Source organism: Strix uralensis, chromosome 21 (genome assembly GCF_047716275.1).
Source record: "Strix uralensis isolate ZFMK-TIS-50842 chromosome 21, bStrUra1, whole genome shotgun sequence".
Classification (NCBI taxonomy): Eukaryota; Metazoa; Chordata; class Aves; order Strigiformes; family Strigidae; genus Strix; species Strix uralensis.
The window spans coordinates 7,810,301-7,835,385 of record NC_133992.1 but is presented as its reverse complement, the minus strand read 5'-3'; the positions used below and the strand labels follow the sequence as shown (position 1 = coordinate 7,835,385).

At 45.8% G+C, this 25,085-nt stretch overlaps 1 protein-coding gene and 1 non-coding gene across 14 annotated transcripts in view; both read right to left on the bottom strand.

Moving 5' to 3' along the window:
* Positions 1-271: 271 nt before the first annotated feature.
* Positions 272-25,085, bottom strand: part of PRRC2B (proline rich coiled-coil 2B) — a 51,954-nt gene continuing 27,140 nt past the window's right edge. For 5 of the 13 annotated variants that reach the window (XM_074891519.1, XM_074891522.1, XM_074891520.1 and 2 more), the window contains exons 14-32: positions 24,608-24,815; positions 23,658-23,877; positions 20,970-23,033; positions 18,728-18,927; positions 17,769-17,914; positions 16,402-16,543; positions 15,711-15,793; positions 14,800-14,991; positions 14,466-14,660; positions 13,945-14,031; positions 12,908-13,012; positions 12,138-12,330; positions 10,782-10,879; positions 9,988-10,115; positions 8,648-8,888; positions 7,028-7,204; positions 6,256-6,347; positions 5,558-5,678; positions 272-5,136 (exon numbers count right to left, since the gene is read on the bottom strand). In XM_074891519.1, coding sequence (XP_074747620.1) covers positions 4,996-5,136; positions 5,558-5,678; positions 6,256-6,347; positions 7,028-7,204; positions 8,648-8,888; positions 9,988-10,115; positions 10,782-10,879; positions 12,138-12,330; positions 12,908-13,012; positions 13,945-14,031; positions 14,466-14,660; positions 14,800-14,991; positions 15,711-15,793; positions 16,402-16,543; positions 17,769-17,914; positions 18,728-18,927; positions 20,970-23,033; positions 23,658-23,877; positions 24,608-24,815 — 4,833 coding nt within the window. In that variant the 3' untranslated portion in view covers positions 272-4,995. Of the gene's footprint in view, positions 5,137-5,557; positions 5,679-6,255; positions 6,348-6,650; positions 6,743-7,027; positions 7,205-8,647; positions 8,889-9,987; positions 10,116-10,781; positions 10,880-12,137; positions 12,331-12,907; positions 13,013-13,944; positions 14,032-14,465; positions 14,661-14,799; positions 14,992-15,710; positions 15,794-16,401; positions 16,544-17,768; positions 17,915-18,727; positions 18,928-20,969; positions 23,034-23,657; positions 23,878-24,607; positions 24,816-25,085 lie in introns of those variants that run through there. The other 8 variants (XR_012631866.1, XM_074891528.1, XM_074891526.1 and 5 more) reach the window with 8 other exon arrangements.
* Positions 11,802-11,884, bottom strand: LOC141953225 (small nucleolar RNA SNORD62). The gene has a single exon (XR_012631892.1). It is a non-coding gene; the product is annotated as a small nucleolar RNA SNORD62 (small nucleolar RNA).

Below are 25,085 nucleotides of genomic sequence, written 5' to 3'. Positions count from 1 at the left end.
GCGTGTGGCCGCCAGGCCGCGGCCCGTCCCGCCATGGCGGCGCTGAGGGGGCTCCCGCCACCGGCCCGCGCGCCCGGGTCCCGGCCATAACCCGCCCGCGACCCTCGGCCGGGCAGCTGCCGCCGCCCAGGGCGCAGGAGCACCCCAAACGCTGTGTCCCCCTGTGTCCCCGCCGCAGCATGGCCAGCCACAGCAGTCCTGTGGCCACCGCCCTTCAAGAAAAAAAAAATGCAAATCTTTAACCAAAAGAACCATACAAGGGACTCGGGAATTTGAGAAAAGCATAATCTGCTTTATTTTTTTTAATTTTTTTTATTTAAATAAGGAGAATTCTTTCATATGGAAAGAGCTAATACAATCACATATTTGAAAGGAGAAACAATAGGTACTGAAACGAGGAAAAAGGGCAATAAAGAGTATGCCGCAACTGGCCTGGTGATTCCGTGATTCGAGTTCCGGTCCAAGTAAATGTTTCCAAAAAATATAAACAGGTTGCACGTTACACAATTATCCATCGTCTGCCCTTTCAAATATCTGGTCTACATGAAAAGACAAAGAGAGGAAAGGCCAAAAAAAATTTACTATACAGGTCATGAGGTTAAAAGCTTTAAGGAGTACAATATCCCCTTGAGAAACAACAAATGCAATTTATACAGAACCAGAGGAAGGATTCCAGCTAAGGACAACGCCTCGAGACATGCTAAAGGGTGAGCGCCTCACTGCTGCTGCTGTGATTCCCCGGGAAGGTCAAGGCTGTGGCTGCAGGCATCTGGAGGAGCTGGGATGAGCCATTAAACCCAAGGGGTTTTTCCTATGGCCACTAGGAAAATCTGGTGGTCTTTGGATTAAAATAAACAACAAAAAAAAAAGTAGTTGGACTGCCACTGTCTTTTCAGTCAGCAGTTCCACTGTTTCAGCAAAATACACCTTTTCTGTCAATGGGCCACAACTAAGTATCCTGATGCCTGTTGTAAATTAATCGTTATTCACAAATGCATCTTTCTTACAAGGAAACTGGGCTGCTGTACGTCAAAAATAACCTGCTCTACAAGGAATTAACTTGTGCTTAACCAGCCAGAAGCAAAACAGAAGGGTTAACAAAATGCAACTGAACAAGGCCTTGGCATGCAGTGGTGTTTGCTTGAAAGTGACTATAGTAGCCTGCCAAAAGGTGAGACATAGCAAAAATGCTAGGCTCATTTTTTAATATATATCCATAAATACACAGGAACCACAGGGCAGCTTGTAGCTTTGCAGCATTCTTGCAAGGAAACTGTTAAATGGAGTGCCTCTGCATGAACACAAACACGTATGGGAGTTCAATGGGCTGCAAACACATTCAGAGTTACTGACCACTGTACTGTCACACGGCAGAGCCAGGAGCGAATTATGGAAGATCAACAATAATACCTGTTTCACTGGTGACTGTGCTGCTTCCTCTTATTTAAAAATATACTGGAGCGCTTTTTTTTTTCCCCCCTTCCTTTTTTTCTTCCCTAACTTCAATTTATTTGTTTTTAATTTTTTTATTTTTTAATTAAGAGCTAAAAGCAGGCTGAACTGGAGACGAAAGCAGCACTGAATGAAGCTGCTAGGCCACGAATCACTGTGTAAAAGAGAATTGATTACACACGTGCTTCAGACCTTCAGCTGAACAAAAAGCAGCGGAGTCAGCCTCTGAATATTTCTGCTTCACCCATTGTTGCTGAAAATATGGATTCCACCTCTCCCTCCCACTGCACCTTTCCTAGCAGAAGGAGCCTGCAATTTGGTAGCTGATTTCCAGTCAATGCAAAAGCAACTCGCAAAGGAATAAATCATTAGGGCCTGACCCTTCAGCAGTGGAGACGGCAAGCAGAAGTATCCCCCTATAAGCCACATCCACGGTCTACACATCTCCATTCTCCTTCTCCCCAGGCTGAATTTGTATCAGCGTACCAGCACCCCTGGCATTTCTGCATCTTGAGGATCAGAGGCTTTCCTTTTGACTCAAGAGCACCATAAACTGCACTACCCTTGTATTAGCTTTAAACAAACAAACAAAAATATATGCCAGAGAGGAAGGATATTGCACCGTAGAAATTTGGGCTCTAAAACTGCTTTCCATCACACAAAACTCCATTAAGTGAAAGAGAGTCTTGCCAACTGCAGCTGACAGTCACGCAAAGGTGAGGAATGGAATGAAGCTCACATGCATTTCTTGGCCTTTCCTGCACAGAATAATTCAGACATAATATATAAATAGAGCAGTGAAACAATTACTTTTTCACCTAGACCTACAACATCAAATACGTATAAATAAATTCTAGTGTTTTATTCTGTTGGGGGAAGGAATGGAGGGGTTAAAAGAGAAAGAAGGATGACCTTTTTCAACAGGAAGTACTGTAGTTCTGATGGCATTTACACCAGAGGGACTGCAATAACTTGTATCTAGCAGTAACCCAGTTTCTCCAACTCATTTGACCATTTTAAAGTCATATAGGTGGGAGGAAAGAGGTTAGTGTCTTTGTAAAGCTTAGAGTAGTGTGTCTAGGGTAGGAAAGAGATGAGAAGAGGGGGGCTTGGATAAGTCTCTTTAGCCATTACAGTTAAGATTCTGGGCTGATATTAGCTAGGGCCAGCTGGGCAGAAGGATAATAAAAAAAAAAAAACAAAACCAAAACCAGACAATTCTGTTGTTCATGATATTCCAAGGAAGAAAATAGAAAGGGGACTGGGATGACTCACTGGTGGAGCAATCTTTGGAAAATGTTGGGAGCAGGACGAGCAAATGAGGATGCAGGTCTGAAGGCTGGGGAAATATTTGTTGCTAAATCTCAAACCCTGTACTTTAAGGAGGACGCTAGAGAGATGCTGGCACACTCTGCTCTGAAGTTAAAAATCCATAAAACATGACAAAAAAAAGAGCTTTTATTTTTCTTAAAGTACCATCCTATCCCTTTCCCTTCGGGTTCTCTGCCATGGTCAATGGGGACACCTGTGGAGAGGGGACATTACTATGTCTAAGTTAGTTTAGGTTTCTAAGCTCTTTAAAGCTACCGTATAAAATTCTTATTTATACCTAGCTTAAAACTTCAAATGCATCCCTAGAAAGTTATGAAGGATCTTTCCTAGAAAGGGGGAAAAAAAAGCAAACAAAGAAACAAGAACACCTTTCAGATCCCTTCCCAAATACATTCTTTGTTCAAAATTATCTTCTTTGGAACCACCAACAAATGACTTGCTGCCACCTAGCAGAGGCAGACGGCACAGCCAGTTAGCAAGCTATCGTCTACTGCAGAAATGAAGTTTTCTTTCCCTCACTTCAAAGTGACCAGCCTACTTTACATTTTGAAAGAGCTAAACAACACAAACCAAGTTAGCTGAAAGTAGGTGAGTTTACTTAAGACTACCGTCAGCTGAAGGACTCCAAGCACCTTCAGGAACTTGTAAGTCCGTCCTAAAAATCTACATACACACGCACACACACACGCACGCACATAAACCAAAACCAAACAACCAAAGAAGTAAAACCCAACCCCCTCCCACTGGGACCTTCCTTTCATAGATCATCAAATACTGGTGAGGAAGTGTGAGGTGATGACACTGCATACATACCATATGCAACGGCATCAAAAGTAAAGAACCCTTTGCTGTTCATCTGGGGAAGGACAGTAAAAAGGATGATTCCAAACTGCCTCTGTAACCATGTGCTTCCAACACAAAAAAGAAGGTTCCAACTATGCTAAAATGGCTGCCTTGCAGAGGGGCTCCTTTACCGATGCGTTTCTATGCAAATTTTACAGAAGGTCATGAGTTAGAGGAACAGAAGGCAAGACTTGGGGAAAAGGGAGAAGGGCAAAGCTTAGGAAAGCAGCCCCAAGGGATGAACACAATATAAAACAAGCCTCAGAAGACATGAAGAATTAAGAGCGGCCAAGGTAGGGAGCATAAGAGAGAGCATCACAACTACAAAAAGTAGTCCATACAGACCCGTTGGCTCTAGCCAACTCTTCTGACCCATGTGCGGTGAGGAAATTTTTTTCTGAACAGATCTTACATTTTGTAAATCTATGATTTACATTTTGTTGTGTGTTTGGCAGTCACTAAAAATCCCAAACCCACAAAAAAACCCAGCTAGATCCAGATGAGCTTGCAATAGAAATCTGGTGGGGTGGTTTTTTTCCTTAAAACAAAAATGCCACATTTTGTTGTGCACAAGGCACCCCAAAGCTACAATTAAAGTGGTGCAAGTTGCAAGATTAATGCACTGATCTACTATATACCTTTAGTACACATTCTAACGCAAGCACTGCTTCTAGCTTAAAACAAAAATACTGAAAAATTAATGAATGCCGTAACTGTCCTGTTTGTTTTTTTTTTTAATCAAATAATCTGGAAGGCTAAATCATCTGGGGAATATATACCCAAACAAACTCAATTTAGAAGAGTCATGATTCTCAGCATAGCACAGAACCATATATGAAACTAAGCAGAGTTTTGTCAGAACATAATTTTAGCTGAAAGGAATTCTTTTCTGGAGGGAATGAGGAAAGCAGAAAGAAGGGGGGGGAAAATGAGAGAACATATAAAAGTTCTGCTATAAACAAAGATATAGCTTTTTTGTAAAAACCTCAGCTGCCTTTAAAATGAAAAACCTCAAACTAACCCCTCTCCCCCAGTTGCCACTCTGCTGAGACAGAAGTAGGGAAGGAGAAGGATGGGCTTTGCCAAGTGAGCAATCACAGCTACCTGTGGATGGGGCATGGAGGGAAAAAAAAAATGGCTCAAGCCACTTAAAAGTCACATGGTTGGTTTGTTTTAAAGCAAGCAGGTCAATGTCATATCCACTGTTTCAAACTGCTTCATTGGGAGAGGGGCTTGGATGATGTCACTGTAGTCAGTCAATGTGGGGTGGGGAGTAGATCTGGTGAGATTTTCAGGAGATCCAGTGGGGTCCAGTCTAAGCTGCAGGGCCACTCAGGCAGCAGGACCAGCTGGGCATCAGAGGTGCTCCTAGGCCTTGCTTTCCTCCACTTTGACTGCCTGAGGTTTGATCGCTCCTGTGCGCACTGGCTTCATCTGGTTTGTGGAGGCTGTTTCTTGCAGCTTTACTGCTCCCAGATTGGCTTTATTTTCATCCACCCGCTGCTTTGCCTTTTGACATGCAAAAACAAAGTATTAGCTAACACAGACACCTCTAGGCAGATATAAGAAACAAACTCTGACCATCCTTCACACAAGATGTCAAATTTGCTCCAAAAATCAGGTATTCTATTATTGCTATCCTAAAACATCTCACATATAAGGATCTTGAAGTGTCTCACATGTCTGGCAATGCAAATAACCCATAAAAACACAACAACATGGACATTGTAAAACAGGAAACCCTCTAAACTCTCCTGACTTTGAAATCACACATCATTACTCTTGGACTCAGTGTAACAGCCAGTCACTCTCTCACAGTAAAGCTCCCACATACAGCTGCAGTACACAGGCCTTTCTGCCACTCCGCTTAAGTCCAAGGCACAAGCATGACAGTAGAGAAGAGTCGGGTCAAAGTACTGCCATACACTACCTGTTGTACATAGTGTCCTTGCACAGAGCCCATACTAACTGCTGGTCCAGACGGCTTCCCGCTTGGGCTGGCAGAGCTAGGCCTGGAAATCGAAGAGTCGACAATATTCATGGAGTAAATTCTACAATGGAATGAGAACCTTATTCATGTGTGAAAGAAAAAAGACAGCAGAAAGCAGCAGTAGACAGGGCACGAGCCTGTGCTGTGCAGATCAGTGAACTCCCCAGACCAAAAGATAACACGTGGATTGGTTAGAGAAAAAATAAAATAACTGCATGTCCCAAAAGGCTCAATGACCTGAAGGTTTGGTACGTCTACACACAAGCACCTCTCATCTTGGGAGGACCGTGCTGGAAACCAACACGTTTACTTAATGATCCTCAAATTTTCCACCTTAGCAAGGAACACACAGAAGCACACACCAATTCCAATTTGTCTTTAAGATGCCATAAACAAGTAACTTTATGCACTTCCCACAAGCACAAAGAGCCCAGTCAGATACACACTGGCCCACCCAAAAATGAATGCCATGATCATGCATTTTGATACAAGTATTTGGACTACAGTAGGCACATTCAACACGTGAAAACCCAAATGAATCTTGTACGGGGATGATGCATGCACCATGTCATTGCAGATGGGGAACACTGCTTCCTCCCCAGTCTGACTACGGAGGCTGAGCTCTGTAAACATTTTACCTGTACGTATGTGGTGATGGTACAGACCCTCCGGAGGACATATTCTGTTTACCATCGGAGAAATGAAACCCTTTCATTTCCATCTGGGAGGACTAAAGAGGAAAATGAGTGAAAGAGAGTATCATCTTTGCATTCACAAATCACTCACTACTTCATATAAACACTTAAGCCAAATCTTTGCCCTTCTACCCATCGTGCCCATTAAAAGAAGAAACATTTTTCAGGTGAAGAAAGTGAGGCTTGTAAGTGAAATAATCTGCTTGTATTTAAACCAACAAGCCAGCAGCACAAGCAAATACAGAACCTGGAAGTTAACTGCTGTGCTCTCTCTCCTCTATAATAGACAAACTTATGATACGAATCCATCAAACCAGACATTACATTAATATACCTACTCAAATGCACAAGCTTCACAAGAGTGTGAATTATCTGGGCAGTATTCCAACTGTGTCTGGAGCTCACCACCCCTCAAGCACTCTGGGGAAACCTGTGTAAACATGTAATAAAACTGGAGACTCCAAACTGGATCAAGGCAGGATGTGGCTCCCTGGAAACAGAATGATGACCAACAGCAAAACCTGAAAAACTGCTGGCCTGCACTTTGGAAATGAGGGGAAAAGGGCTCCTTCATTTTAACACCAATCCTTGGCTTTGATATTTAAGGATCCCAAACAAGCCAGTCTCCCCTTTAACAAGCAAGATCAAGGAGTGAAACTTCAATGCAGGAAGGGTTAATGGATGCCAAGATGAGCACGCAGGAGTTAATCCTTACCTCCCTGCTGGTAGCAAGAACAGAAGGCTGGGATCCAGGAGGGAGGATTCTTCGGGGAGCTCCTACAGGCAGGTTTTGCCCCTGAGGAAGCTGGATGGACTGTGGTAGAATCAGGGGCTGCTGGCCAGAGCCGTAGCGGGGCAGAGGAAGCTGGGAGCCAGGCACAGGCATTGTTAGCTGCGTGATAAGGACACGTAGTTAACTTCACGGTGGTAAGAGTCTTGTGTTTGACACGCTGTCCTCCTAATACCCTGAAAGCACAGCACTGCTAAAAGGAAGCTCACAAACACTGCAGTCTGTCACAGAACAAATGCAAATCAATGTAACAGAGGGACTTTCACACTGAAATGCATGTTCTCGTAGTGTTGCCAACACCCTACCAGCTGGGCTTTTAACATGCCATTGATTTAGCATAACTGCACTCAGACACAAGGCTTTCCTCCTCGCCTAGAACCTTCACCCAGTTCTTCAGTCTTCCTCATGGCTGCTGCATGGGTGTATTTTCTCTTGATACGATGGCAGCATCAGACAGCTCAGTGTCAGGCGTTTTGTTTGCAGCTTTGGTACACAAATCAGAAAGTCTACTACACTTTCATGCCAAAACATTTTGAGGACCAGACCTCTAGAGAAAGTGATGGTGACCTCAGCTCTGTGTTCTGCAGTGAGCTTCAAATTGATGACAGTAATCATGAAGAGTAATTTTTAAAAAATGCAGCTCAGGACTCAAGAGCCTCCTGTTCCCTCTGATTCATCTGGCAGTTCTCACAACTGATGGATTTGGGAGGTTCTATGAGATCACTTTGTAATAAATAATGAAAAAGAAAATCTACAGCTGGCAAAAGAGACCACTTTACTAGCTTATGATGGATAAAACATTTTTTCAAATATTTAGTTTGCCAGTAGTCTCCGTATTTTCCTCAGCTAAGTTACTTTCAGGATTAACTTTGTCAGTCACAACATAAAAATCCCTCTTTAAACAAAAAATAAACCTTAACATGTTGCACAATATAAATTAAGATGAATTTAAGAACAGTATCAAACTTCTCCAGAGAATCAGAACACGTGTCCACAAATACAGCTGTGCTCACAGTTGGATTCCATGACTTTATCTGAACTATGCTTTACAAAAACATTTTCACACAACAAAATTCTTGTTAAGATGCTGTCAAACAGATCAGCAGAAGTTGTAAATAAGACCTGGATAACAAATGAATTGAGAAGATAGATGAGCTTATAATAAAAGGTCTTAGTTACCCTGGAAGCTGAGCTAAATCTGGAGACGATTGGGATTGGGCTCTCAGAAGTACTTTTAGGACAACTGTTGCAACACGGCCCCCTGTGCATGAAGCACTGCAAGGTTTGATCTGCATGAAACATCTGTACTGAGGGCGAGGACTTCCGAGTTACAACATGACATCTCAGCAGGGTCAGACAAGTAATTAGCAAGAACCTCATTAAATAAGGTGCTGCATGTTTGAAACAGTGGTTCACAGAACAGTCTCTCAGGGAAATCTTTTGCCTCTTTACAAAGAGCTTAGTTCACATAAACACATGACTCGGCACAAATACTAGTTTCAACCCAGTCTCAGAAACAAGTGGCTCGCAAGCCCTGCTCCTAACCTGCGTAAGCTGAGAGTCCATCATCTGGGAGGCTCCCATACCAGCCGCCTGGTTTATCTGGCCTTCATAAACCAGTGTCTGGCTTCCATTCATGGGCTGATAGGGGGACCCAGACTGGGTTTTCACCACCTCCAAGGGCTGCATGCCTGGGAAGGCGGAATACGGAGGCTTCAGAGCAGTGCCTCCTGTCAGGACCATGGTGCTGGGCTGAGACAGACTGGGGTGCATATACACCTGAGACCTGGAGAAGAGAAGTATGCTCAAATCATTACACAGAAAATCTTTGGAGACAATACACACCGCCCACCTGCCAAACTGTATCTGGCCTGCCATCAGCAAGCTGTTCTCAGACTCTACTAAACTGACAGCTTAGAAATAAGCTGTGATGGCACTTTCCATTTTAGTTACAGGGTTTTTTTACTTCCACTTTTAAGCCCTTACAACCATGTCCTTGCATTGCAGAAATATTCAACAGAATGATGTTGTGTCCTATCCAAAGTTCACGTTTCAATATCCTGCACAGTAAGATTTGGATTAGTAGTAAGGGAGGATTCAGGTTACCAGAAATCTGCAGCAGTTTAGCAAAGCAGAAAAGACTCAGAAATTAAATATTCAAACAGCTCCAGCAAAAAAACCTTTTTTAAAACCTCAGTGTCTAGGCTTTTGAGGCCTTGAAGGACTATTGTGATCATTCGCCCTCATCTCATGCAGGAAAGGGGATAGAGAGTATGATTCCCACAACCAGTCCAACTCTGAAGTGGATGTCTCAATCCTTCGATTCTAGTAAGCAGTTCCTGTAGCCAAGTACTGTTGCTGTTACACTTGCGTTCAATTTTCTAATCTGAATCTTACGATTTTTTCTCCAACAAAGAACAGGCATTAGTTCTGTTCTTGTCAGTTTGTATCTAATAAAAAGTTATTTAATTTCACTATCCAGGTACTCAGCTCTGATCAAACTGTCTCTTTTGTCTTTGCTCCAGTAGTAAACCAGTATGCGCTAAGTTCTGGGTTTCTTACTAGCAAGTCTGCTTGCCAGCCCACAAACCTCCTCTTTCTGCATCTTTCCCAATATTTGCCTCCCCCTTTGAGAGGGTCAGCAGTACAATTGAATAGCTTTCCAAAGATGGTCTTTGACATTGTCCTGCAAAGAAACACGCTACTGAGAGCCTTATGCGCCCTGATATCCTTGTTCTCCACCCTAGCGGTGTTACTAGGGGAAGGAAACAGCACATCAACAAAGGGGGAAGAGAAGATGAGTGTGGAGTATCTGATCAATGTAGATAGACATCAGGAACATATAAGATCAAACCACAAGGAAATGAAAAACTGGAAGCAGTTACCTGAAGGGCTGTATGGAGCTGTACATCTCCTGGGACTGGGAAACAGGCAGACCACCCCTCAGCCCCAGCTGAGCTTGGGCCTGTAAGGATGTGTGGAGGGAAATGGGAATCTGTTGAGCAGCAGCAGCCTGCAGAAGAAATTAAGATGACTGACAAGTACAAGAGGAGCCAGGAACTCTCCCAGGCTGTTAAAAATCCATCAGTTTCCTCCATAAGTCAATCTGCCATGACAATTCCCTACACTGCACCTTTACCCAGCCCCTGCATCGTTCCACAGAACAGCAGCACACTTGCAGGGGAAGATACTGCACAGGGACCCAAGAGGGAAGACTGATGCCTGCAAGAGGCATTTGATGGACACGTGAGGGGTTCAAGGTGCTTCACACACAGAACAGGCACTGACAATCCCAGCCCTCGCTTGCTGCACTCTTACCTTGAAGGGGCTCTCCCCAACCCTATCAACACCCTATTTCCTAAGGCTAGTGAAATTGCTCATTAGTACTGACTAGCTGTGGAATTTAGTGAAAGTCACTTTATGTCACACAGATGCCTCAGCATCTGCTTCAGTTAAACCCAGTCCAAAGACACTGGTACAAATGGGTAAAAACCCCTCAATTCCCTTCCTTCAGTTTCACTAACCTCTGACACTCACTGGGAAGCAGCATTCAAGGAACCTAAAGGGAGCCACATTTAAGCTCCTTTGGGCTATCAGAGAGATGAATGACTCCTCATTTCTTAAATGCCACCCTGAAGACTCCCTGAGAAAGCACTAGCTAGTTGTATTTCTCCCTTACCTGTTGGTAGCTTTGCTGCTGAGGTATTGTCTGAGGGACCAGGCGGGGCTGACTTGCAAACACATGGCCATCCAGATACAGGGGTGGAATATGGTTACCTAAACGTCAGAGAAGGCAGGCTGTAAATTCAAGGTACAGGGGAGATACAGGCACAGTACAGTGCAGAGACCTACAGGTCAAGACTACTCTCTACCTCTCAGCAACCAGCTCAGCAAGTCAACACAAATGTAGTACCCATTCAGACGATCCTGTAAAGCTCTTAAGTCCACACATCCAAGCCAGCAGCCACTTACAGTAGCAGGCTTGCTGAGAATTAATCGTACCTTTCTGTAAGAGGCTAAATATAAACCCAGGGTTCCCACCTCCACAGAAAAGTCAGAGACACTAACAGTCCAGGAATTGGTGAACTGCACTCCAAACTGTTCCTAAATACCAGAAACCTGCCCTGCAATCATCTCATCTTTGCAGCCAGGCAGGAGGGACAGAAAGAACAAACGCGGTGTTTGAGACCTTCATACATGAGATCTAAAAGCCTTATTCACCCCAGGGGTGGCACCAGTTAGAAAGTGCTGTGCCACTCCTGTGGTTCTGTGCAGTTACACACAAAATTAGGGTGGGTGGGGAAGGAAATCACCTGACTTGGAACAATCTGTTTTCCAAGTGGAAGCTAGTAACTACAATGGTCCACTCGCTATCCCTTCTGTCCAATATATTCCACTCCATTGCTGAATTGAGGAATGAGAAGGAAAGTGCATGCATCAGAGGTCCTTTGGGACCCAGGAGTCAGAGAATCCGAGTACACTTCCTTCTTCCAGATGCTCTCCTTAATTATACACAGTCTAACATGACTAAGCTTAAGATTTTCCTCTTAACTCAAGGACAGCAACACCTTCCCACCTCCCAGAGTTCTGCAAACTGTAAGCAAGTAGTTATTATGTACAAAGAGCAGAAGGTGCTCAGCACCTGTGACTTAAAATAGCAAAACAAGCAGAGGAATGGTTGATATTGGGACTGTTGGAGTCTCTCAGCCGTAGGTTTCCTCCCTTCTATTCTATTGAGCACACAGCGAAGGCTAAGCAGGAGCTATTAAGACATCACAGAGAGTTGTCACTACACAGAAAAAGTCGTCCTTGTGCTAAGTTTATACCAGTCACGCTCAAGTAACATTTTTCAAAGTGGTGAAATGGTCCCTCTTTCTGTCTTGACTGAATTATTGTTAAGAATCTGTTAAATAGCAGTCAGCCAGTTACTTTACATGGAAGCTCTTCCCACCAAGCTCTCATCTACCAGAATCACAGGACGATTGCTAGATACCAACCAGACAATGTAAATACTGCTGCTGCAGTTTGCGGGTACCTGGAATAGATGCAGAAGGTGCTACGGACGCCACAGGCATAGGAGGCATAGAAACTCCACCAAAAGAGCTGTAGCTGACACCATTGGAAGCTCCAACACTGGAAGGAGGCTGGATGCCTGAACCTGCGCCTCCTGGGGAGTTCTGTTCTGGTAAACTAGGAGAGTTTTCCCAAGCTTTACGAGCAGACTCCATCTATAGAAATGAAGAACAATAACTACAGACAGTTCAAATGGGGAGGACAATACTGAAGCCTAGTGTTGCTCATCTACGACTTATTAGTTCAAATTCAATCTAATCTAGCCAGCTTTTTACTATGACAGGTCTCAGGTCAAGGGATTTCACACCGGTTTCCAACGGGCAAGCATCCTTCACAAACACTCAATCCCCCTTCGTATTTGCTGAGCTTTTTGGGTTTGGGGTGGTGGGTTTTGTTGTGGTTTATTTTGGGTTTTTTTATTGTTGTTTGTATGGTTGGGGTTTTTTTCTTCTTTAAACCATCAGGCACTCAGGATCCCTGACCAGGTATCTCACCCAGCTACTAGTAGGAAAGCTCTGTTGCACTTGTTCTACAACTGGTGAGGACCTTCAGCATCCAGGACTGTTGAAACACATGCCCTTCCACCCATGCTGAATAGCATATATGCACAACTTTTAAAGATTTAGCAGTATCTAACAAAATGCTCTGGGAAAGAACTCTCCATCCTCACTACTCTGGCCATGGAGACATGGTATCCACACCTAGGACAAACACACATGCCAGCTTGCTTACCTTAAGAGTAAGGTCTGCAGTGGGGAAGGACATGGGGTTCAGGCCAATGCACCGCTGGAGGTGATGATCTCTTCGCAGAATGGGAATGGACTGCGTTAACCCTGCCTGAGGGGAGATTTGTAAATGGTGAATACTTTAGAAACTCTTGTGAGAATGCCAGGAGCTACCAAGGCTGACAGAGCCTCAGCTGGCAGCTCTTAGTAACTACATCTCAAAGGGTTCAATCAGTGGTACTGGGAGAGTTAAGTACCACATTCAACCATGATCCATTCTGCTGTTGGAATAAATGAAGCTTCGGATATGTGCAATGACACCCTCTATGCCAAGTTACACCAGCTTCCACTTAACCATCAATTTGATCCAGCAACTTCAATTTGCAGTAGAGTTCCCCCTCCTGTCCGATATCTGGAATCTACCTAAATTTCAGACAAAACCTGTTTCTGAAAGAGCACTTCTGAGAAGAAACACCCTTTAAGGCAAACCTCCAAAATCAAGGAACCTACAAACTTGAAGACATTTCAAAAGGTCTGTAAGTTTCTCGCATTGTTGTCCGCAGCTGAGCTACAAGCTGGGCTTTCGGTGTGCTCACTCTTTCACATGTAATAATGAAATACCCAGGTGGCTGGAATAAGCTGGGAAGCCTCCAAAAGGGCTAACAAGTCACAGTTCTCCACCTCGCTCTGGCAGACGAGACCTTCTGAAGAAGCTGGCAGTCTGGGCCTAAAAATGTCACTGTCTGCATCATGTCCATTATCAGCACTCTTGTGTCTCGGGGGAGGAGACTGGTGATCTCAGAGATCTGCAATACCTCTTGCTTTATACAGGCACAACGATAATGGAGTTGCTAGTGATGCTCATTTTATCAAGGTACCTTGAGGGCACAGATTTCCATTATGGATTTTAGTTACGTGTGCTGCCTAAGCATTAAGTGTAAAGTCAACTGCAAAGAAATATGCTTGCTCTCCTTGGAGGCATCTGAGGTTTAACTAAGGAGTATCTCCAATGAATCAATGCCAAAAGAAAAAAGAAATACTTACATTACTGGCCAAGGCATCCTGCAATTTGGTGACAGGGTTAGCTGCAGTGCCAGAGGCAGAACCAGGTGGCAAGCTGAAATCAGAGTCCTGAAAAGGCAAAACACACAAAATTCAAATCCAGGTCCAAGGGCCACTCATCTGCTTCTCATGGTTAATGATTTTAGCCTGAATCATGACCCTAGAAGCTATTGACTGTCCTCCAGTAAGCCTTGCTGGAAGAGAACAAAAAGACACTTCTCAGCACTCAGCAGCAGGCAACCCCCAGAGGCACTCAGAGGCTTAGATGGCCATAATTTTGTCCCTCACTTCTTACCACCCCAGCCGGTCCTTGGGACAATATTTCCAAGAGGATAATTATGTGTTCACTAAGACATCTGGAGTACCTGGTTTGTGTCAGTAATGAAATCTAAGGCAAATCTACAGCTGGAAGCTTCCTCTAAATAATCCTTCTGCCTCAAACCACCTTTCATATCTCAACAAGCTCAAATCACCAAGAAGATAAAATTAAATTCAATCCTCACTTTAGGATTTACTCCAAATTCAATGGGTGGCACAGGAAGTACAGAATCCACGTGAATTTCCACCCCATTAACAGGGGGAATATTCCCTTCCAGCCGTTCCGTTCCCTCCGAACCCTTTCTGTTTTTCAGGGAGCGCTCGTTGCCGATTGGTCCAGGCTTGTGTTCCTTGTTCTGTCCTGAGCCTTGATCTGAATCCTTAACAGGAAAGCAGAGAGGCTGAGACACAAAGACTGAATAACCCAATCTCAAGCCTTAAAAATGCTATCAAGAACAACACAACCACTTCACAAGGTCTCTCACTATGTGCTCTGGCTTGGCTGCAAATCCAGATTACCTTTTTATCAGATTGCTTCTGCACTTGCTCCTTCTGGCAGTCAGGCTTTGGGTCCACCAGGCCAGCCCCATTCATCTCCTCTGGTTTGAGGGTGCCATATGGAGAACTGCGCTGAGAGGAGGTAGCGGAGGATTCCCGAGACTCCGCGCTCAAGTCAATGCCACTATCCCCCTGGCTGCCTTTAAAACCCTGCTATGCAAAGCACGAAATGTGTTAAAGGCCCGGACACTGACCCAGCTCCACAAAGGAGGGGGGGAAGAAAAAAAAAAAAAAAATCCCAGAAAACAGCAAGACCATGTCCCCTTTTCAAATCACATTCTTGGTTAACTGTAAAGGAGTTAGGCTTGACCTGCAGCATCCCTTGGCTGCTAATTCAGCTCTACACAACCCTGAGACAGGTTAACCAATGCACCAACTGGACCATGGCTTTAGAATAAGGAAAAAGTGTCCCACATAGCAACTAGGCTGGGATTGCCAAACTCATTTCACTTGTGACCAGAACCAGATTTGAACTCTGGTCTCCAGAGGTGAAGCAGTCAGGAACCTCCTCCACCCTCCCTGCATTAAGGCTACAGCTACACACTGCTCACTGGCCTGAGGCACACAAACATGACCTACAGGATTCCACCGTCCTCGACCACACTCTGCATCCAGTTAGGAGCATAACCCTGGAATAGCTCTACCAGACAGTTACTCCAGATTTATACCCACGTGTAACACCAAGCGGCGCTTGGCCCTCTAGGTCAAGATTTGAGCAGCATCAAGCTCAAATAAGAACTGCAAAGAGACAGTTTAAAATTGCCCAAGCAGAGCTAAGAGTCACTAAGCACAGATGGAGCAATGAGAAGCATAAGCCACCTACGTTAATATTTTAGACACAATACCTGAATGGCACATTAGGTGCCACTTACCTCAGTGGTGCTAGATTCAGTACCATTAAAGGTATTTACAGGCTTGCTCCAGGAATCACTGCCAGGAGACTGAACAGAAAGAGCTGGAAGAGAACGGAGGGCAGGGTTCAGCTGCTTGAAACACAACTGTGAGAACACCTCGTACACTGTGCATGTCACGCTATTAACTTTCCACTTCTAGACATGAGATAGGATATTTCACCACCTCAGAAAGCTAGAGCTGCCCATTCAGCTGAGACGCGACAGAGCTCAGAGAAGACAGTGTATGGAGAGCGAGGGTAGAGAATAGGGAATAGATTTCTTGGGGAACGCAAAAACAACAGGAGAGATAGAAACAAGGGAGGCACTAGCTATTTGGGGCCAGAGGATGAGAAAACAGAGGAAGGCAAAGAAAATGGCTGAAGTAGATCCAGCCCAACAGGCTAGAAAATGGTATGTAGGATCTTGATGTTACAAGACCACCTAAGAAACAGATTAGGAGACTGACATGGTCAACAAGAGGAGGAGGATGGCTGAACAGTACAGCTTTGAGTAAATGCTACTCCAAATATCTGCTAGGTCCCCTCCCACTTCCAGCACCAAACAAGAGAAGACTGTCTGCTCCTAAGTGTGGACACCCTGTCCTTTCTGCACACACCAGAGGATTTCTCAGCTGTGTGAAACACTCTGGAACAGACCGACCCAAACCTACCTGGGCTGTTGCTCTCCCAGATCTCTGTGCCCAGGCTGTTTCCAGAAACTGTTACATCACTTTGCTCCAAGCACAAGCTGTTCTGCTTCTTAGCAAATCGAGGAGGAATGCGAGACTGAAGGACGCGGGCCTTAGCTGGTGCCTGAAAGAGAAAAAAGCACAGGCCATAAGACCTGTCACTGCACTGGGCTAACACAGTCTGTTTCTGGCAAGTTCAAACCCTGGGTTTCTAAATGTTGCAATGTGAAAAGCCCCCAACTCATGTAACAGAACCATACAAAGTAGTTCTGACTCCATTCCCACTCTATTTTTGTTTTTGATGGACCCTGTAGCTACTGAGAGGTTCCCCCAGTCTAACAAGGCAGTAAAAATAGCTGCCTTCAGCAGCATGAGATTTTTTTTCTTTTGGGGATTTGGGGGGATAGGATCCAAAGCAAAGCAGAATTAACACTACAACAGACTTGCTCTGCTTAAGTCCTCTCTTTTACTCCAGCTAAAGCAAGATCAATTAATAATCTCACAGTATAGAGATGGCTCTTTCACAGAGCCAAGATCTGAAGAGAAAAAGCAGCACATCTCCGCAACTGCAAGACCTTTCGCACTGCACATTCACACGTTGTCTTCAGCTTAATTTTAAAGACGTCAAGCAACCAGGCTTTTATAACTTTGCTTGTGAGACTCTCTGAACCTACCACAAGCCCTCCTTGTCAGGAAGCATTTCCCAATGATGCTTTTCATTTGCATTTAGTCTTCCAGATTTCACTAAGTCTCCTTTCATGTCAAAATATTCCCTTATCCCCCTAGAATCTGCAGTCTTCCAGTACATGTAGACAAATGCCCCCCTCCTAAACATTACTTAACTAAGCTATCCACACTGCAGTCTTAAACCTTTTCTTGTAAATCAACTCCTTTATCCTATTATGAACATGAAATGGTCAGAGCTTCTCCCAGTCCGTTTGCTTCTTTCTGCTCAAGTGTCCAGACACAAACATGACACCTCCCTCTAGCAGTAACACATTGCTGATACAGCAGGAGTGCAGAGGTCCTCCACTGCTCACTGCTGCCCAACATCCCACCAACTACAGCCAAGTTGCTATGATGAGGATCACTTTAGAAAACCCTCCTTAGTTCAAAATTAACAATTCTACTAGAAAACAAGAACAGTCAGAAATCTCATCATCCTTTTCAGACCAATGGCCCCTATCCATCAGAGCCAAAATATGTTTCCGGGGCTTAATACAGGATCTGTACTACTTTGGCCAACTGCATGTTTTTCTGCTCATCCAAACACTTTTTGGGGCCCTATTCCTCTGACTGCAGTCCAAACAATGTATCAGGTTAAGCTTTTTCTGCTTCCCATTCCTCACTTGAGCAGCCTGTTCCTTCTTCCTTCGCTCCTCTTCCAACAAACGACGCTGCTTTTTAGTGAGAACCTCAATGAAGCCTTCACCTGCCATAGAACCGACTTCATTCTCTTCCGCTGTGTTCGACACACGATTATCAATGATGGTACCTGAAAAAAGCAAATACGGGGAAAAAAATAGCGCATGTGTGTATATATATAAAGCTTTGTAATTGTAATAATTTAAAGAGTGCATTCCAAATAGGATCCATGCTACAGGCACACAAGTCCAGCCAGCAGCACTGCAGCTAAGCTTTGAGAACTAAGCCACGGCAGTCTGTTGACATCTACCAGTCACTTTATCCTACAGGACTTTGCTCTCCTCTGCCTCAAGATGAGAGCTTGGGAACGTGACCCGTGTGGTAGCTCGGGTAACGTTAGGTGTAGTATCAGCTGAAACAAACCTCTTCACCTTTCCAAGTATTAGAAAGAACAAAGCAGGCACAGGTACTTTTGAAAACCCACCCATCACCTCTGGATGTAAAACAGTTTTACGAACAGCAAAAAACCCGAGTCATGGCCTAATGCCATGAGTTTCCGAGATACTAATTTCTTGCCTCTTTGCCATGAGCTCAGGCTCAAATTCCCTACTCTGGATGCTCTTTCAACTTCCTTCACACTACGTAAGGTATTCTGGGCTTGAAATCTAACATCTTAGATAGAGATATGGAACTATTCTCCCTGAAACCAGAATTTCTAATTTGAGAGAGTGTCAGATCTAGCTGAAAGTTTAGGCTTAAAATTTCAAACCATCTTTGTCTTCCATGTTTTCCCTTTTTAGATACACTAAAATTTTCTTGTTTGTGTAAATAAATGGATAAAATCTAACCTGATGTTTAAAATTAACTGGATTGGATCACTCTGGCTTGAAGTCAGCCACAATGTGTTATCCTATTAAAGAAATAAATGAATTAAGACACTCACTTCCATAACTCAATTCAAACTGTGACAAGGCCTCTCCCTTCTCACTTGTCCTTTGCACTGTGGATTTAGGCTCCTTCTCTGGCTTTTTACCTGGCCCTTCAGCACTCTCTGAGTTCGCATGGGAGGCCCTATCCAAGCTGTAAATGGAGTGGCTGCTCCCACCACTGGTGTTGCCAAGGCCCCCTCCTTCTTCTGGAGACCTACAGGAAAGAAAGGAAAGGAATTAGATTTATCACTAGAAGATGTGTAGAAGTAGCAAGAAGAAAACTTATGGGCTTGTGGGAATACAATGTAAGATTCGCAAGGAGGATTGTAAACACGCTCAAGTGACTTGCAGCTGGGGTGCTGAAAAACACAGATATCGCACTAATTGTTGCTTAGCTCTGTGTGCTTGATGGGTAGAATGTCCACATTTAGACAACACAGGCCTGTGAGAGACTCAGAGGCACTTTATCAAACATCCTTGAGAATCCTGCCCTGCTGTGGGAAAGATCAAAGCACAGTGAAAAAGTACGCCTACGAAAATCCCTGATATACACAGGCAAAAGCAACAGTTCTGAGATATTTTCTTTCTCCTCCTCTTTCTGGCTGGCAAGGACCAAGCTCTGCGATGCCTGTGCCTGCGCCCGGGTGTTGCTGCAGAGATCCCCTGGGTTGAGAGGTAACAAGAATCAATTCGGTCTTTGCACTTCATCATGACTTTGTGGTTGTTCCTGTGTCCTGCCTGTGTCAGCTCACACAGGACTGTATTTTCTTTACCAGTTTTCTAATCTCACCTCATCCTTCCCCAGCCTTTGCTCACTAAAGCAGACATTAAATTGTGAGCACACAGCCCATTACAAGGATGTTGCTGGGGAAGTGAGATGGAAACAGAGCAATACTTGTACACATGAGTCAACCAACACGCTGCCCCCGCAACAAAGCTCATACCCTAATTTGTCCCTACGAGGAGGGCTCTGTGCTTCTGTGCAGTGTCTCCTCCCCTCCTAGGACACTGCTCTAACAGCTCCCCTCCTTCCTCTTTGCAGTTAACACACATTCCTTGGCCAGCATCAGGTGAGGGGAAGGGAGATGGGGAGAGGCACTGTGGAGAGGTTGATGACATTGAGGAAAAGAAATAAATATAATTTTCCCATTTTATTTCTCCCAGAATTTTTCCCATTTGACCACCATCCACACATCATTCCCAAGCATTCAACTCACAAAAGAGGCATGGTTAAAGGAGAAAAACAAAAGCTTCCTCCCTTCCCTTACTTTCCCTTTCTACCTGCATGCATCTTTCCAGACATCAGCTCTCCTCTCCCTTATTTCCATATAAACTACTATTAGTTACTACATCCAGAAGTTGGGGGAGATGGGTCACAAGAGGAAGGAAACAAGAAGCAGCTGTCTCTTTATCAGTGCTTTAAACCCAATACTATGCAGGTGCACAAGACTTTCTTTCTCCTGCTCCTGTTAAAGGAAAAGGGTAACAGGGGAACTGTCAAATTGGCCCATGACCAAGGCCCACCTCACCCAGCAGCCTGTCAATCACCAGATTTTTCACAAGACACTTGCAAAGAAATACTTAATCCCTAGCATCAGAGTTGTCTGAAAATACTCTCAGGAGGAACTCCTCCCACCAGGCTAGGAACACACAGCGCTGTTTGCCATTCATCACCGGTCTCCACTAAGGTCTAAGAAAATATTTGTTCACACAAAGCTAGGACTGGCAATGTCACACACTGCGCTCATGCCACAACCATACTACCGGGAATCCAGGTGCTCAACCTGCACAGCTCACAGCAGCTTATCCCAGGAAAACCCAACCCTCACTTCTGTGCACTCCACTACACTCCACACTCACGACCCATGACAGGACAGGAAGAACACAATAGGTTTGGAGTTAAGGACCAGGATTTTCATTATCATCTTTCATGTCTCTAGTGAGAGGCAGTCCAGAGAGTGGAGAGCTGTCTTGGCCCAAAACTAAAGTAAGGCAGAGCAGCGCATGTCATGCCTGCAAGTGTCTCAGCAACTTCCATAAACCTGGATTCCCAGCATGGAAGCAAAGGCATCAATAAGTTGTAAACCAGACAATGATGAAACCATTGGATGTCACAAGGTGGGATAAACGGTGCTGGAAGTCACCTGCACTAGATGAAAAGACACAAAGCAAACAGCTCCTCACCCCCAGTCCAGCCCTCCTCCACTCCTCCAATATCCACATATGACAGATACCTGCACATCAATACGACTTTACCTTTTGCTTTTTATCAGTGTCCCGTTCTGCTGGCTCTCATATCTGGAAGCTGCTCCTACACCAGTCCTGACAGACTGCTCCGCAAACCCTGCTGGCTCAGCCTTGCGGCTCTGCCTGTCGACAAGGGGCCTTTGGCTTGAGAAGCTCCTCTTCGCTAGCTCCCTCTTCTCTCCCAAGCTCCCACTGCCAAGACCACCTTCCAGCTGGCCTTCACTCTCTGAAACTCCATCTCTCCTCTCCCGCCGCTCACTGAAGTCACTGCTTTCAGATGCTGTCTCCCACTCCTCGTTGGCATGGTCCGATGAGTTCTGGTAGGACAGCTCAGGAGACCGTCTGCCCGAGATGCTGCTCTTCTCTGCGGTGGTCAGCTTGGGTCTTCCAGGCCACTGGCTGGGCAGCAGGTTGGGGCCTCCATCTTCGGGGTTCCACTGGCCAACCGATTCCCTCTCTTGCCTGAGGCGCCTGAATCGTGGGGGCTTGTCTTGGCGGGGGGGACGCCGCCTCCTGAATGGCCTGTTCTCTATATTCTCCTGATCTGCTGAGTAATCCTCCTGGAAAAAGTGCCTTTTGTCATCCAGATGACTCTCGTCAAAAACTCGGCTGGAGAAGGAATCCACGTGTTTGTAAGAATCCTGAATGTAGTCCCTGTCAGACTGCTGCCTGCTTCCAAAAGTGTCTGATGGAGACGTGTGGCTGTACTCCTGCCACCCTGCTCCCCCATTCCTGCCTTGCCACTGAGTGGGCTCTTTACCCATGAAACCCCTTCGCCCATAGCCAGAGTTGCTCAGTCTTGGCGGCAGTGATCTCCCAAAAGCTCTCGGAGCCCTCATCTTAGGATCCAGACTACTGTGATCATCCGAATAGATTTTGTTGGACCTCCAAGACTCTTTGAAGTCTCCCTTTTTCAAATCACTGTCCTCCCTGTCCAGCACAGAGCCTTCATTGCTGTTTTCCGAGCCCCTCTGCCGGCGACGCTTGGGGAGCTCCTCATATTCTGACCCTTCACTGTGTGTCTCGCTTGCAATCCGGCGCCTTGGTTTGCCTCTGGGGAAGTCCTCTGGCTGGTTGAACTCCCGAAGCCCTCGCCCTCGGCTGCTCCGCTGGTTGTTATAGACTCCCCGGCTGCCCACAACAGTGCCTCGGCCTCTGAAAGTGAACTCTCTGAAGCCTCTCCCTCGCCCACGCCCTTGACCTCTCCCACCAAAGGCTTGCTCCTCATCAATGAAGATCCAGTTGTTTCTTTTTGTGGGAGGGAGATCACCAGACTCTCTGGATAGTTTGTTCTCCCAGGTTCTTTCTGGCTTCTCTTCTTCCTCTTCCTCCTCTTCTTCCTCTTGGGATTTCTCAGCCTCTCGGGCAAGGCTGGCTTGGGAAGAACCTTTGTCATCCAGCAGGTATCGTGTGGAGTTCAGTAAGGCTGCAGAATCATCTGACTCATTTTCTACTTTCTGAACAGCCGCCTTCTCCTTCAGCGGGCGTGAAGTGTCCTCTCCCTCCAGTTTAACCTTCTCCATCTCCTTCTCCTTCTCTTCAACCTTGAGGGCTTTCAGGACTGGTTTTTTAATCGGGCCTGATCGTCGCGTCCTCCCCATTTGCTCCTGGTGCTGACCACTGGTGTTCCGGCTCTCAGGAGCCCACTCTGTTGTCTCTTCAGCGGGCTGTTTGCTATTAGCTCCATCTTTCTTCCATGGGTCAGCGCTGAATGACTGCTCATCCCTGGGCACTTCTTCAGCAACTTCCGCTGCAGTCTCTGCAGGTTTCTGATGGTGGCTGATATCCCAGCCGTTGTATTCAGGCTTCTTCTCTGCTTGGATAAAATCAGGCTCTAGGGGCGAACACCTCAAGTTTGCGTGGCGGTTGCCAGCAGGACAGGTTTCCTGCACGGTCTCCTGATGCTGGAACAAGAGATCTTGGCCTATCCTCTGAGAAGACAGGCAGCTGTCAAAGTCTGCTTGAGCCTTCTTGTCAAAAGCATTCAAGTACTCCTCCCCTCTCTCCTCAAAGAGATCTCGCTGGGTGCTCAGACTCTCCGGCCTTCCAGGAGAAGCAGAGTAGCTGTCATTCCTGAGAAGCAAACAAACAACGAACAAAAGGAAGTTAGTTAATGCAGAGCACAGCACATCTCCAAGGGCCCAGGCTGGGCACAAGAGGCAGAAATAAATAAATAAATTGGGGTTTGTTTTAAATCATGAGCCCATAGATACCTGAATGCTGGGCAGATCTGCTGTGGCCCCAGGCTCTACTGCCTGGTTGGTCAAATCAATGGATGATAAAGAAAGCAGTTTCTATGATGGGCAGAAAACTTAATAAAGGGAGATTCAGCCTCCAACGTATGTGGAGATCTGAAAACAAGGAATTGGTTTCAGAAAGTCCCAAAGAATTAGGAGACAAGCTAGAAAGTATCAGAATTTTTGACTCATTGTTTTCTGTACCTACAAGTGCCTCTCTCCTACTGAACAGGCTCCAGGCTGGTCAGCCCTGACTGGCATCAGACAGAAAAACTCTGAATAGCTCAGTAAGCACCTCCACGACATAAACACTTAACAGTGTAAGGGCGCTACCAGATCAGTACCTTGGCCTGTTCAGAGGTACCTCTTGGGTCAACTCTACACCTGCTTTTCAGCAGGAGATGACTTATGGCAGCACCTCCCCTCACAGCATGCGTGCGAGGGGGTGTTCTGCACTCACCTGCCATGCAGCCCCTCCATGGTCATGCTGTCAGCCTGTTTTTGATGTGACAGGGAGTACCCTTTGCTCTGCAGAGACGTGTAGCCCTCCTGGCCCCACACTGGCACAGGGTCCAAGGGAGCAGTTTTCCTTTCCGCCTGCCCTGCCTGACAGTTCTGATCTTCAGACCGACAGCTGCTCCCACCGATGGAGTCTTGCTGAATCATGGGCTTCATAATTCCTGGTCACGACAAAGCGCATACCATTAACACTAGGATCTCGTAGCCAAGAAGGATTAACAATCCACAGCTAGCATGACTCCCCTTCCTTACAGGGCAGCAGGTGACTGCAGCCATGGAAACCTTTCTGGTAGAGGGGAGCCTGTGCCTGGGAAATACACCTGGAGGGATACAGAAGGTGACCCAGCTTTGAGAGCCCAGCCTGCACAGAACACTACACACCATCACTGGCCTGGAAGCAAGCAGGTGTGTGATAACAAACCAGAAACTCAAGGGGATGATTTATACATCCTGATGTTTATATTCACACCTCTATAGTCAGTGACAAGGTAGGAAAGTGCTAGGAGCACACAGCTCAGGAACTACAGGATTTCTCCATCACATTTCTTAAAGGGGGTTTATTAAGATTTCACATTATTACAGTAACTCCCAAACTCATTCTTCTCCTCCAAGGGGCAAGATGTGCTTTTACACCCACTACAGCTCCAAAGCTGTTAGGGAAGATCTCCCATTGCAGTGCAGGGGATGGACAGGCAGGTGCCCTCCTCCCTCTCAACCGCCTCTGTTCCCTCATCAGCTCTCATTTCACCCGACTCTTTCTCATCCCTAGAGAAGGTCAATCACAGCCAGCCAGGATGCAAAGTCTGGACAGAGGTAGGCAAAGCACAGCAACATTCCAGATATGGACTAACTCAACAGCTGTGAGAAAGGGAAACACTGAAAACACCTTACCTGAAGGGTGAAGGGCTGAAGGGTAGAAATCCACGGGGGTGCGACTCTGGGCCATGCGAGGGTCCATATAAGAAGGCATCATCATCCAGCGAGGATCAAAGCCAAGCATCTGGGGGTGCGGCGGGTAGAACGTCCGTTGGGGATGGGAATGGGATGGGGGAGGATAGACTTGCTGCTGCTGCCAGTGCTGCATCTTGTACAGCTGCTCCTGCAGGGAAGGAGAAGGACGGGCTGTTCTGACACGAACAGTCATGGCACCAGGAATCACTCTCACAAACCGGCCAGCTGACAGAAAACAGTCCCTGTGTTAGAGCCTCAAAAGCAGCTCAGATGGGAGACTAAAGCAGGTGAGGGCGATTCACCACCAACCAGGAACATGGCAGCTGTTGTTATTCTCCAAATACCCAAACCAGCCAGAATACGTTGCAGCCACAAATGCAGGCAGAATATCACCCCACTATGGGCCACGCTATGTGGC